At 36.8% G+C, this 14,826-nt stretch overlaps 1 protein-coding gene across 5 annotated transcripts in view; it reads left to right on the top strand.

Moving 5' to 3' along the window:
* Mpp7 (membrane palmitoylated protein 7) overlaps positions 1-14,826 on the top strand; it is a 256,221-nt gene that overhangs the window by 131,279 nt on the left and 110,116 nt on the right. For all 5 annotated transcript variants that reach the window (XM_023701932.1, XM_023701930.1, XM_004641864.3 and 2 more), the window contains 2 exons: positions 7,834-7,911; positions 10,625-10,705. In XM_023701932.1, the coding sequence (XP_023557700.1) occupies positions 7,834-7,911; positions 10,625-10,705 (159 nt within the window). The remainder of the gene's footprint in view (positions 1-7,833; positions 7,912-10,624; positions 10,706-14,826) is intronic.

The raw sequence follows: 14,826 nt of genomic DNA, 5'->3' as shown, positions 1-14,826 counted from the left end.
TTATGATAGCCATTCTTTCTGGGGTGAGATGATATCTCAATGTTTTTTTAATTTGCATTTTTGCAGATGGCTAGTGATGTGGAGCATTTTTTCATATATTTATTCACTTCTTTAATTTCTTCTTCTGAAAAGCGTGTGTTCATCTCTGATGCCCATTTCTGGATTGGGTCATTTCATTTTGGGGCCCTAGTGTTTTTTTGTTCTTTATAAATTGTAGAGAGCAGACCTTTGTCTGAGTACTTATTTATCATGAGTTTTTCCAAATTTGTGGTTTGCCTTTTCACTTTTTTTGTAATTTGATGGCCTAAAATATTAAAATGTACTCAAGCATCAATCCAGAAGTGTCAGCCTGTGTTATTTTGTTGGCAAAGAGGGAGAGAGAAAGGATGGAAGGATGGGTTTTGGCTATAATTTTTTTTCAAATACCCATTCCAAGGCTTCTGTTTAAGCTGAGCACATAGCAGTACTGCAAGTAGAAATGATTAAATATGTTTTTTTCCCCCTAGTATTACAGCCAGGTATTGCAACTGGGTTACTGAAAATAAACTGCAGGTCGACCCCAAGTCTTCAAAGGAGTTTGGCTGTATCTCTTGTAACTTATTTCAGAAGTTATCCAAACCAAATATATCAGATTAATTTCTCTTGGCTTTTGATGCGGTCATGTAGGTATTTATCATATTTTCTTTTGTTTCTAAAAAAAACTTAAAGTTTCAAAACTGGAACATAAATAGACTAAGAACATTTAAAGATTAAAAATGAGATAATCTATACTGTGACCAAAGTAGGAAAAAGGAAATTTAGAAGCATTATATGAATGAAAAGTGTGCTCTTTCATTTGTGCTTTTATTTTCCTTTGTCACCTTATCATTTAAGTGGCTGTGATGACATGGATGTTCATGTCCTGTATAGATTATTCTTATGTGGTACTGAGTTATGGTCCAGAATCAGCTTGACAAAAACTTAGGCTGCACAGCAGTATCTAAGCCTTATATTTGTAAAAGCATAATTTTCTCTGAAGTGCAATAGAGCAGTGCCTAATGAAATGAAATCTGTATCTACATATGTGTTTGGATTTTTTCCCTAGCTCACTTTTCTTTTTTTAAAAAATTTTGTTCATTTTAATGAGAAAAAAAGATAAAATAGCAATGAAACAGTTTCAAATCAGGTTAGTAGGATGGTTATAATAATTAAGACATTGCACGTTTTGTGGTAGTTATTTAGAGGACAAGATGCAGATATGGTATCTTGTCTAAACACTACTAGTACACACTTTTATTCTCAATGAACTAAGAGAAAGTAGCTGTATATCTATCCTAACTTTCTTGTGTATACATATATATATATTTTTTTTTTCTTTTCCCCCTTTTTTCTCACAACAAAACAGTCCTTTATTTATACTTTTGTGAAGTTAGTAATGCATGACAATAGGTTGCTTAGCAACTGATAGCTAACCTTAACTAGACAGGATGTTCATCTCAGAAGTGAGGTAGCTTGTTTGCTTTCGGCACTGGGCCAAGTCCCACCTACATATATTTGATCGATTTCCTAGCTTCATGGCTCCCAGCATATCCCCCTTTTCATTTTGTTTTTTTCAGAGATGGGTGTTCTACTGCAGTTAAAGAAGCTGTATTTGGAGAAGTCTTAAAAGGGCCTTTTCATACTTGAAACCAGTCTAAAGATTGTAGGTACTTGAATTCAGCAAAATAACCCAATATAGTCCAGTAGTCCATAATAGTAGTAGGTTATCAGCAAAACTGGCAATTGTCAGAAGTTCTTGACTTGAGCCTTTTACAGCTCAGCATATTAATATGGCATTACTTTTTATACCTTGTGTTTATACTTTTCTGCTGGATGGTAAGGACCAAGTTAAAGCAAGACCTATATAACTAAATATGTACCTTTTATATCAGTCAGATCCCCTCAGGATTTACACTGGAACTGTGCACAGCACCTTGTAGATCTTCTGTCAGCCTTGTGGATGAGTCACGGCCATTGCTTGACCAATTTGCTCTCTGTGAAAGCCTGAGAGAATGTTTTCTCTTTAGGTGACTCTCCTTAGGCACACTCTACATTGTCGATCACTTTTCTCTGTGGCCCCGTAATCTTCTTGATCAGAAAATTTGGGACGCCACTGAGTTATTGGATGTCACAGCTCAGATTCTCTTATGTATTGAGTTCTCACTGACCTTGAAGTCCTAGCTGACTTTTCTAAATAGGGAGATTAGAGTCACACTCTTGTTATAGTTTGTTTTCAAGTTGAACCTGGAACTCTTTTCTCTAAAATGCAAAATATTTTATCTTGTGTTTTATAAATGAGCAAGATTCAGAACAGTACATCTTTTGTTTGTATATTGTTTTTAAAAAGGGTTGAATTGCATGAAGAAAGAAGGAATGAATTAAGATAAAAATAGAAAAATAAAGTAGAAAACAAAAGTAGAAAAATAATCTAATGGATGATTCTTTTAAGATAATAGTAAATAATGTACTCTAATAAAGGGACGAAGGGATAAATAGAAAAAGAACAGATACACTAAAGAAGAAATAGCAATGGTGAAAAAAGTAGGTATTAAGAAAATCCATAATTTTAAGAGACTCTTTTGCTTAAGAAGATTCAGATAATATTTTTTTTCAAAAAGGCAACAGATGTTTTATTCTTCAATGCAAATTACTGTATTCACCACAAGCTAAAGAGAACTCTCTCTCTCTCTCTCTCTATATATATATATATATATATATATATATATATATATATATATATGTATATATATTTAGATTTATGGAAGACTAAAGACATGGAAAAAAGTTCAGCACCCCAACAAGTACAGCCAGGAAGGAAATCAACACTATCATAGGACAGGTTCAATAAACTACAAATAAGAAAGGGTGATAAGGAATGAAAAAAATGTGCATTGAGTTTAAGACAGTGTAAAACTCAGAAGACATATTTACTATTCAAGTATAAACTCAGTAAGGACTTGGCATAAATTGAAAGGCAGCTGCTGAGGTACACCTTTATAAAATAAGTCTATGAATTTACAATTCTACCTTCCAATTTTCAGATAATATTTTGAAAGCCAGATTAAATAATTAAATGATTTTCTGGGACATACTGTTTTCTACAGTGGATAAAGGAGACAGAAAAAGTAAATAAACTACTATTAATAAACCAGAAGAAAAATGGGTGATAAAGCACCTCTTAAAAATGTATCAGAACTTTATTATTGCAAGTAAATGCCACCAAGTATTTCAGGGAAGAGAATATTGAAGTTCTGTGGGGATGTTTGCAGAACACATTAAAAGCTTTCATGGTTTTAAAAGTAATGAAAGGATTATAACATTGGTACCTAAACCCATCGAAGGCACTACTCAAAAGTAAATATGAGTTGGGGGGAACTACCCGCTCGGGTCCCCCTCCTGTCCCTCTCTTGGACAGGAGCTTTCTCTCAATAAATATATTCTGCTCATAAAAAAAAGTAAATATGCGTCTCAGTGGTGAAAATTAGTGTATACATTCTAAATAAAATGTACGCCGATGGAACTCCTACTTAGTGTATTACACGACTTACACAGCAGTAGATACTGAATGAAACTGAATATTCATTCTTTTAAAAGATTCTTGATAAATTTAGAATGCATCTATAGCAATGTGAAGCCAAGATTCATCGTATGAAGGACAGGAGCCTAAAAGGATACGATCACATCTGTTTTATTACTTTCTTTTCCTGGAGGTATTGACTAAGAAAATTAACTGAAAGAAGGAGATTGTGGTATCAAGTTGTAAAGGAAGGTGTGTAGTTCCCACTGTGGCCTGTTCCGTTTGCTGCTTTAGGACCCTAGTCCTAGTGGGGTTATTTCTCTTGGCAGCCAATTTTTCCTTTTGGAGAAAGATTAAATCATTTTTAAAGAGAGGGTCTTTTCTTTTACTATTTATACAATATGCTTCAAAATCTCCAGCTCTTCTTGGTTGTCACTCACTCTCATTGGTTTTCATTTTTAATCAACGAAGTTTCCTCACCTCTACTTTCATGGTTCAAAAGAAGAAAAGAGAAGATACTAATTCAGAATGAGTACTATTAATACAGCAGGAATTCAGACTCCTGAAAAGTTATTTTTAGTCCTTGTTTTATACTTTAGGAACCAGGAAAAAGATTACAACTTTGGTTTATTTGATACAGTTCAGAAGACCATGGCAGTTTTCTAATGTAGCATCTTTACACATCGTTGAGACGCTCAACACAAATGATCTCACTGGACTAGCTACTAGGCGGTATTTATACTTTGATTATTGAAGCTTCCTTCTTTAAAAAATGCTATATGTAACTAAAATTATTGACATCAGATTTGCTTGCTAAAATTAAATTTTTGAATGTAGGTAATTTAGCTTTCTTGTAAGAACTCATTGCATACAGAAATTATTTGTAATTTAACTGACCTTTTCTGATTACAGTGTTAACATTGAAAAAAAATACTTATGGACTGGTATATCTGTAGTATTCAGTTGAACCTAATGCATACATATTTTGAAATGTTCTTCCTTCTCAGTAGTATATTTTAAATTCTCCCATATCATTATTTTATGATTTTTCTCTTGAATGTCTTTCCATCATATGAAATTAACCAGGAATCCTCATCTCACCCAGACATCTTCATCCTTAACTCCTTTTTCCTCTCAAGTTCTTCTATTGCTCAGGGAAGAAAAAAGAACTACAGTATTATTATGTGGTTGAATATAATATTCAAGTATTATAAGTAATATTTAAGTAAGTATTTCCTGAAGTAGGAAATACTTAAAATAAATGAGATTTTGGAAGTTTGGCTATATATATATTTTAAAAAACCATTTATTTATTTATTTATTTATTTTGTCAGGGTCTCACTACACAGCTCAGACTCATAGTAATCTTCTTGTCTCAGCCTCCCCAGCTCTGGGATTACAGGTGTGCCCTGTCACACACGGATTTGGTAGCTGGCTCAGCGTGCCCAGGGTTCTGGGGCTGGCACAGCTTATGGCACTGGGGACTAAATCCGGGTCCTTGTGTTTGCCAGGCAGGTGCTTAGACCTATCCCCTCATCCCTCTTGGCTATATCTTATATTTAAAGATGGGCGTAGTTTGCTTATTGATGATTAAACCACCTCTTTGATTATACATCTGTCTACTACATTCTAAAATGTTGTCACTCAGAAAAGTTTGCCGAAATATATTGGGTGAATTTTTCTGAGACATAACAGTAATTACAGAGTGTAATATGCACTACGTCATGTTCTCCAACAGGAAAGCTACTAGCCATATGTGAAAATTACATAAAACTAAAAGTTCCTTGATGCTGCCTGTGCCCAGTGGCCACCCACCTTGACAACAAGCTGTAGAACATTTCAGGAAGTTTCACTATGCAGTCTTTGGTGACATCTATAAGTGTTACCTGTTTGTTTCAAAAATTATTTTTTTCCTTTGGTCTTGTAAGTACTAATAAATACTAGAATTTGTCAGTATGGTTAGAAACACTAAACAACTCAGAATTAGAATAAGTCTTTGTACTTTTCTACCAACTTAATTTTTATGCTTATACAGTGAAGTAACACATCTCTCAACATTGGGTTGGCAGCATTTTGAAATTCTAGGAAAATATGTAGACTTTCTTGAGATGGCACAAAGTGCTGGTGGGCCTGAGGGCAGGCTTTTCCTTACTTGGTCAGGACCTAGACAAAATGATGAAGGTGAATCTGTTCTCAAAAGACATTCAGGAGCCAGACATGGTAGTGCCTGCCTATAATGCCAACACTTGGGAAGCTTAGACAAGGAGGATTGCTGTGAGTTCGAGACTTGCCTAAGCTACAAAGTGAGTTCAGGGCCAGCCTACACTATGTAGCAAGGCCTGGTCTTCAACAAAAAAATTTCTGATTTAAAAAATACATTCAGAAGTGAAGTCAGTGGAGAAATAATGTATTCATTTGAGGCATGTGGTTTTAGGATATATTTATGGTATTACTACAAGTTAATCCAATAAATACCTGTTAATCCAGGAAAAGATGAAACTACCAGAAAGTAAAAATGAGGAGTAGGAACCACCAATATTCCTCTAGCTGTTGATCATTCTCTTTCTCTTTCCACTCTTTGGTTTCCTGCACACAGAGCACATTTGTTCAGCATCAAGGGCCATTGTGAGGTACTCAGAAGGGATGATCTTCTGAGAGGCAGGAAGTGCTGTGACGCCGTCCTGTGTCCGGGGAGTTGAGCCCTGACTCCTGCTACCTGTGGGAGCGCGGCAAGTTACTTCATTCCTGTGTGTCTGCTTATTTGTAAAATGAGACCATCTTACTACCTACCTCTTCATGGTCTTGTGGGCTAAGGAATGAAAACATTAAACACATTAAAGATATAGGGCTAGTATTGCTAACAAATGTGATGTAGGTATCTCAGTGCTGAATAAACATAAGCCCCTATATAGCAAGGAAGCATACATTTAAACAACTAATTGCAGTAAGCCTGGATGAATTTTATTACAGGATAAGCTCAGTGTTCTATGAGCTTACATGTTGAAGTGACTTAATTTTTGATAATTAGTTTAACAAAATTTAGCTTTTCATATGTCTGGGTTTTATTTGAAATTGTTCTTTAGTAGAGTCTTTGATCAAATCTTATTCTTTTTATAGTTTGTATTCCTTAAATTTTAGTATCCAGATATGATAAATGTCTGAAGATTCTAAAATAGTAGTTAAAAATGTTACCCTGATTATGCTGGTAATATTATAACTATCAAAATTCTTTCCCTGTTGCTTTATATTTCATACTACGTTGCCAAAAAGGTAATAGAATCCTCTGTTAGGCATAGCATCTGGCTAATCAAAATAAAATCTATCTTCCAGATTTTTACAAGAAAGTCTGGTTAGCTTTGAGTATAATTAAAGAATACATTATTGAATACCCATTAAAAACAGGAAATTGTGAGGTGTGACTTTTTTCATAAATAGTGGGAGATAGTGTTTTTCAGCTCTAAGTAAGAAAAGGCTGAAGTGAGTTTTGAAGTACAAGCTACTAGGGACACCTACCTAAGAGTGAGGTCTTTCACTTCTTTACTGTACTCTGACATTTTTTAGGGCGCTCGGTTGGCCTTATATTGCATTCCATTAGATTCTCACCTTTATGTTTCTTGAGTCATAATGGAAAATGGAATACCAAATTCTTATTTACTAATGTATCTTGTTTTACAATATGAAAAGTGATCTTATTTAAACAAAAATAGGTGTGAGAAGTGTCTGTAGTATAAGAAACGCCTTTGCTTCTCTGCAGCTTGGCGTGGCGGGGTGGGGAGAGAGTTAGCAGCTGGAGCAAAGTCATGAGGCCGAGAAAGAGGCTCCCGGAGGGTCTTTCCGGATCCGACCCCCAGGGGCGCGAGACGCCGGCTTTCTCCCGCGTGGCGGCTGCTCCCCACCACTCTATCCGAAGGTGGCTTCCAGCTTAGTGCGCCACTTCATTTGCAGTTTGTCTTTTGCAAGAATAAGAGAGCACAACTGACCCTTGATGTGTTAAAGTGATGTATTTTAGAAATTTCAGATTTCAGAAACCTTGAGTGGTTCCTCATGAGGGAAGACAAAGACAGTTTTCATGTGGGTTTTGTTTGATGAGTGTGTTTTTCCATTTGCCTTCACACTGTAAACACTGGACATAATAATAGATGAATTATACATGTGTGCCGCCTTTACGTTTATTTAAACACATGACTTTAGAGAATTTGAAGGGCTCTCGATTCTGTTTACAATTACAAAAATACATATTTAACTCAACGCGATTATTTGCTCACAGGTGAGCTCATATTCCTTTGGTTTTCTCCTAGATTCACGAGAAGCTGCACTACTACGAGAAGCAGAGCCCAGCGCCCATTCTGCAGGGCGCGGCTGCCCTGGCCGATGACGTAAGTGTGCCTCAGCCGGCTGCGGCCAAGCCCATCCCAGCGCAGACAGATGTGCGCGGTCCTCCGAAGGAACACAGAGGCGGGTGCAGATGCTTCCAAAAGCCCTGTCATCACTGGCTTATGCTGATATTATGTTGATTTTCATTCACTTTCCTGTTCTGAAAATTGTTCTTGTAGCTGTGCTCCTGCTCAGCCTTGGCAACTACGTAATAGAAATTTTCGGCTTCAGACTGGAGAGGGAGAAGCTGTCAGGCATTAGTTTTCTGAGAAAGTCGCAGACAAGGGGAATGCTTTAGAGAAATAAAGACAAATGAGATAAGTTATATTGCTGACAGTGCTAAAAAATGACAGGTAGTAGGAGAGGAATGAGGCATATGAAATACATAAAAAGACAGGATTGTTTTTAAAATGGATTATAAAGGATAGCAATGATTTATGGATATTAGACCTTTCCAAATTACCTTCATAACCAAAAAATAAATTTTAGGAGCAGTTGGCATTGATGGAGTAGTTAATTTCCTGTGGCTATAATTTTATTTTCAGCCTGGGGGAGGGGAGGCCACTTGCTGATGCCCACTGCTAGCTTTCAGCCTCGGATGAATTGAGCGCACACCTGCATAAACTATGAAGGACACTCAGCGAGGCAGACTGGCGCAGTGCATGGCAGGGCTATCCCGTGGCTTACTTGTTGCTTTAAAATCACAGAACAAAATGTAATTCTGTCTAGTAAAATGTCAGGGTGATAATGCATCAAGAAGACTGGACATTTTCAGGAGTTGGTTTTCTTTGATATATTTTTATATTCTAATTAGAAGTTGAAGCATATGTATTAATTGTCTAGGTTGTGTGCTGTTTGTTTAGTCTGCAAGCATTTCCTGTCTACTTTTATCTACAGACATTGCAAGTGTGTTGAATACACATGTTTAATTTGGAAGTTTGCTTTTGTATTGTAGAACCAAAACTTTTGAGATGAAGAATAAAGGTATATAGTTGTCTTAGTGAAGCAAACAGCAGTTACGACTTGAAAAAGCCTTAAAAACCAGTTTTAAAACACTGTTGAAGGGCCAGCAATAGCTCAGTGGATTAAGTGCCTGCTTAGGCAAGTGCAGGGACAGCGTTTGATCCCCGGCACCACATGCTGTGCTGGCCCTGCCCTGGGGAGGGCTGAGCCGGCCCATGAGACCAGCTGTGGTGCTGCACACCTGTAATCCCAGTGCTGGAGAGGCTGAAAGCAGAAAGGTCACTACGAGTCTGAGCTGCCTAGTGAGACCCTGACCAAAGACATAAAAAACAAAACAAAACAAACACTGTTGAGCATTTTATGAAGCACTGGGTAGAAAATAATGTAATTGACCCTAAGCTTATCAGATTAGTATCTTAGGCTAGGGCGTGGCTCTCTGACCTAGTACTCAAAGGCTCTGCATTTAATCCTCAGCACTGAAAAAGTTACAGATTCATTAATTATATGAAAGATTAGAATCTACTCCCTAAACAGGGTAAAGCTATTTTCTAATTCATCAGAGCAATATATTTAAATGTTAAAATATATTGTACATTAAATGACTTAAAATACAAAGAACCTTTTGTTCCTTTTTGTAATTTAAAAATTCTGTAAAAATATTTTGTTGAAAAAGTAAAAGCAGTTTCTTAGTGCAATTAATGAATAAGTCAGTTTCTCTCTTGTTGTACTTCCTGTAAAAAGCCCATTCCCAGAGATAAGAATTGTTATTTTCAGCATGGCAGAAACACTAGGGACAAATGGAAATTTTAACTCTGATTTTAGAAAAGTTTTAAAATATAAAAATATATTTTAATTATATATTATATCTTTCATAATGTTAATGCTTTTTACCATTTGAATCTTGTTTTTTTTTTTTCTGTAAAATCACATAGCCTTACCTATAGCTTCAAATTGATAGAAATTTTCAATAGAAGATCCTTTGAAGTTTTCTTTTATTTTTAATTGGCAAATGACAGATGTATTCATTTATGAGATGCAATGGGATATGCTTGTTTGCTGCTTCTAACATACGCCATTTCTTCGTGGTGAGACCATTGACCATCTCTTAATGGAGAATGTGCAGCAGGTTTAAAGTTCTAATCCTTTCTTCAGATAGATAAAAGCCACTAGTGGGACTTTTTGATGATAACAGTGGAGTACAATGGGCAGTTTTAGTGATCAGACTACTGTAAGTTTATGATTCACTCAGTTTATATTTAGCATACTTAGTCTATACAGGTAAACATAATAAAAGTTTCAGGTCCTTTATTAGGAGCATTCCTGTTCTTTTCACCCCAGCTGTAAGTAGCCCAGCTACTGGGGACTTTTGGAAACCCCATGGATTTCACTCCCTCATTCGGGACCCCTCCCCCACATCAGAGCTCAGCCGTTCTTTTTACAAATGGTCCTTTGTCTGCATACAAAGACCCTTCATGGGATAAAGTGCTGGGACTTGCCCTCCTTGTAGTAAATCAAGAGAGTGATCTGGCTCCTATGATTACTCAAGTTGTACTCAGCCGAGAGCCAGGGCCTGAGTCTAGTCTACTGAGGACCTGCAAAGAAGTGTGCTGACTGATGGTCTGCTTTCTTTCGTGCTGACCTCTTAAACACTGGAAAGTGATAGCCTTGAACAGAACAGTCTCAGTTATGACACACTGAAACCCCACAATGCACTAACTAGACTCACATATGTCAATGTGATCTCCCTTGCAGCTGGCTGAAGAGCTTCAGAACAAGCCATTAAACAGTGAGATCAGAGAGCTGTTGAAACTACTGTCAAAACCCAACGTGAAGGTGAGGACATGTTATCCTGCAATAAATACCTTCTAGAAGAACTGCTTTCTGAGCCTTCAGATGAATTGTCTCAGGCATCAATTTTCAAGTAAATGTGTTTTCAAAAAGTGAACAATATTTTAATAACCAAAATCCTATTAAAGAAGAAAATTGAGCTTTTAAAAATTTATAATTTGACAGGTTACACAGTACTTTGAGAAGCACAGAGCTTAATTTGGCAAATATAATATAGCTTTATATATTATATATATATATTTTCCTTTTTTTGTGTGTATTTTTGAGACAGGGTTTCACTATGCAGTTCAGGCTGGACTTGAGCTCACTTTGTAGCCCAGGCTGGATTTGAATTTGTAGAAATCTTTCTGCCTCAGCTTCCTGTGTGCTAGGATTACAGGCATGCACCACACCTGGCTGTTTTTCTTTCTGATGAAATTAAGAGCACCAAATAGAGAACTGCCTAGTAATCTTGTTTAGGTTTCCTTTGCATGGCTAGTTAATGGTGTTTCAATATATTTGACACATGTAGATGTTTATGTAAATGTTTTTTATAGGATTATTTCAGCATTTGCCTTCCCTCTCCTCATTTTCTGTCTTTCCACCAAGTCATATTTCAAAGTATTATACACCTTTCCAGAACAGAGCTGTTTTCCAGTATAAAATAACTGTAAAATAACAAAAGACTTTAGTTCTTTCCTAGCTATTTCTTTCCAGGTTTGTCACTTATTTTTTCTCCAAATATTATTTGTGTAGAGAAGACATTTCACAATTTTCCTGATCTTACTCTGAAATCACTAATGCATAAAATTCCATCAGATACATTTGGAACTTAACATTACAGCAGTTGTGAATAAGACCTTGTTCCATGAGGCAAATCTACATATGAATTCCATAATTTAAGTGGTTATTTTATGATGATTACTGATAAGCATATATAGTATTAAATGAAAAATTTTGCCTAGGTTTAAAAACTGGCTTCTATATTCTTGGCAAAATGTCCTTTGAGACCGTATTATATAGATTTTAAATTTATGTTCAATAAAAGAAAGACAGTATCAAAGGGGAAGTAAAAACATGCATGGACTCTAATATTTAACCACCATAAGTAAGTATACAAATGCATTGCTATAGGGGTAGATGGACTATAAATATTAACGCAAGGATAATTGATTTGATGTGGTTCAGGACATTAACTCTTTTCCTCAGAGTACAACAGAAAAGTTGCTTGGTATTAAAGGATAGTGTGCCTGAAGTTTAGGAGCTCTAAAAAGGAGATATAACTCTTAAAAGCACTCTCAGAATTTCTTCATTTGGTCTTAGACTCCATGGAAGAAATTAATATCAACCAGAGCAGGACAAGGTCAGCTATTAAAAACTTGTTAAACTCTTTAATATTAGAAATTAAAGAGGTATGTGTCAAACAAATAATTTTGCTCAGCCATGTTTTAAATGGAGTATCTAATAAACAAGAGATTAATACTGGACAGAAACTGGTGTTTGGTTCAAGAGGAAGGTATGAGTTGAATGATATCATGATGGTCTATTTGATAAAATTTTGTAATGATCACTTAAATTTCATTTTGTGGAAATATTTTATGTGGATTATTTTCATATTGTATAGCAGTGCGATTAAAAACGGTAGAGAAGTCCCCATGAAATACAACATTGTGTTTGTTTTTGCAGTACCAGGGATTCAACTCAGGACCTTGTGTTTGCCAGGCAGGTGCTTAAGGCACTGAGCTATATCCCTGGTCTACCATGAAATATATAGTTGAGAAGTTTATGTAGACAGTGGGTGAGATTCCAGACATGGGACATTTCAGTTGGCTTGCCATTCCATGGCAAGGCAGTCTTGAGAAGAAAGTATCTTTCTTTCATTTTTGACTCCATATTTAACATGGAATTTCCTGAAGTCATGTATATAGTTAATTGCGATCCTGTTGAATATCACTTCTTCAGGCAATTACAGATCTTCTAACGCTGTTAAAAAAAACTTTTGTGTCCTTTCAGCTGGAACCACATCTTCCAGTAATTTGCCAAAATGACTAACACAAAGGGCAAGAGGAGGGGAACCCATTATATGTTCTCCAGGCCTTTTAGAAAACAGGGGGTTGTTCCTTTGGCCATATACATGCGAATGTACAAAAAGGGTGATATTGTAGACATCAAGGGAATGGGTACTGTGCAAAAAAGAATGGCTCACAAATGTTGCCATGGCAAAATGGGGAGAGTCTACAGTGTTACCCAGCATGCTGTTGGCATTGTTGTAAACAAGCAAGTTAAGGGCCAAGAGGATTAATGTGCATACTCAGCATATTAAACACTCAAAACGTTGTGATAGCTTCCTGAAACATGTTAAGGAAAATGATCAGAAAAAGATGGAAGCCAAAGAGAAAGGTACCTGGGTTCAACTGAAGCGCCAGCCTGCCCCTTTGAGAGACATGCACTTTGAGGACCAATGGAAAGGAACCTGAGTTGTTGGAACCTAGTCCCTATGAATTCATGGCATAAGCTGGGGATGTTGCTCTGCCATTCAGCACCTAATTGAGAGCTTAAGTGTTCTAGGTCCTATGTAAAAAATAAAATCATCCTGTGTTGTAAGGGTGGTTTTCTTAGTTGAATAGATATGTGGTGCCTTCTTCCTTCAGAAATATTTGCAGTTGATTTTCACTGTACCTAGTAATTATGTCTAGTCTTTACTATTCAATGTTTTTTTCTTGATGAAAGATACTGCTGAGGTATTGTGCAGGTGTATACTCAAATATTCAAATATTTATCAAATATATATATTGGCTTGAAGATCCTGTAAATCACCATGGGGGGAAAATGTATCAAAATAAATGGAAATCACTTCAGAAACAAATGTAAGTCCATTTCAGTTAAATAAATTGTTTAAAGCAAAAAACAACAACAACCATAACAACAAAAAACCTTGTAACTTTTTCTTGGTAATTTGTAAATGTTAATAGAGACATTCATCCTTAGATGTTTATTTGATGGTTACTGTGTGGCAGGCCTTTGGATCCAATTTATAGAAGATAGGTTAATGCAGGTGGAAGGAAAAATATTGGGTTAGAAAAGGAAGCATGTGGAAGTGATACAGAATGTACAGGAATCATCCTAAACCTGAACTGGGCCAGAGCGGAGGTGTTGTTGAAGAAAACTGCTGTACCTTGGACTTGAAGGTTGAGTCTGAGGTAACCAGAAGGGGCCAGAGGAATTGAGGGTGGGGTGTGAAAAACACATAATTGAGGTAAAGTGAAAACCTACAGAGTTTGAGGATGCAAAGCAAGTTTTGCTCAGCTGGGTTAAAGAAGACAAGATGAGAGTTTAGAGCTGCACACAGCCTTCTGCAGGGTCTTGGCCAGCGCAATCTGTTTTGTGCCTCTGGGCCCAGTGTTATTATTATGAGCCTTTCTTTCACAGTTGCTTCCCTATTTCAGTGATGAAGTCTGTGACCACCCTAATTGTGAGCCTATTAAAAAGTTTGGATTTTATCCTAAGTGCAGTGGAAAACCATGGAAAGGTTTTAAGTAAGGAAGTGACACAATCACTCCATGTGTAGAATATGGAGCAGATTCTGAGGTGGGTGGTGCTGGAGGGTGATGGGGAGGGACAGCTGCTCAGAGGATGGCCAGGGAGGGGCTGGAAAGAGTTTAAGTGGTCACCACTGGAGGCCTGCTAGAGGCAGTGGTGTGAGTTGTTTGGAGAGGTAACTTTGCCATTCAGAGTTAGAGTAACTGGTTAGCTATTTAGGGCAAAAATGAGAAAAAGTCCCTAATAGAATGATTCCAAATAGGTTAAAGGGTTTTGTGTAAAAAAATAAGCTATAAAAATATTATGGGCCTTGGCTGGGGAGATAGCTCAGCAGTTTAAGTGCCTGCTGGCAAGTGCAAGAAACCAGGTTCGATCCACTGTACTACATGCCATGCCGGCCCCACACTGGGCCCTCCAGGGCCACTGAAACCTGGCATGGTGATACACGCCTGTAATTCCAGCACTGGGGAGGCTGAAACAGGAGGATCACTATGAGTCTGAGCTGTGTAACAAGACCCTGTACCAAATACATTTTAAAAAACTCCATCTCTCTCTCTCTCTCTCTCTCTCTCTCTCTCTCTCTCTCT

The sequence above is a fragment of the Octodon degus genome, unplaced genomic scaffold (genome assembly GCF_000260255.1).
Source record: "Octodon degus isolate 3935 unplaced genomic scaffold, OctDeg1.0 scaffold00144, whole genome shotgun sequence".
Lineage (NCBI taxonomy): Eukaryota > Metazoa > Chordata > Mammalia > Rodentia > Octodontidae > Octodon > Octodon degus.
The sequence above is the reverse complement of the archived record's forward strand: the minus strand, read 5'-3'. Positions and strand labels throughout refer to the sequence as shown.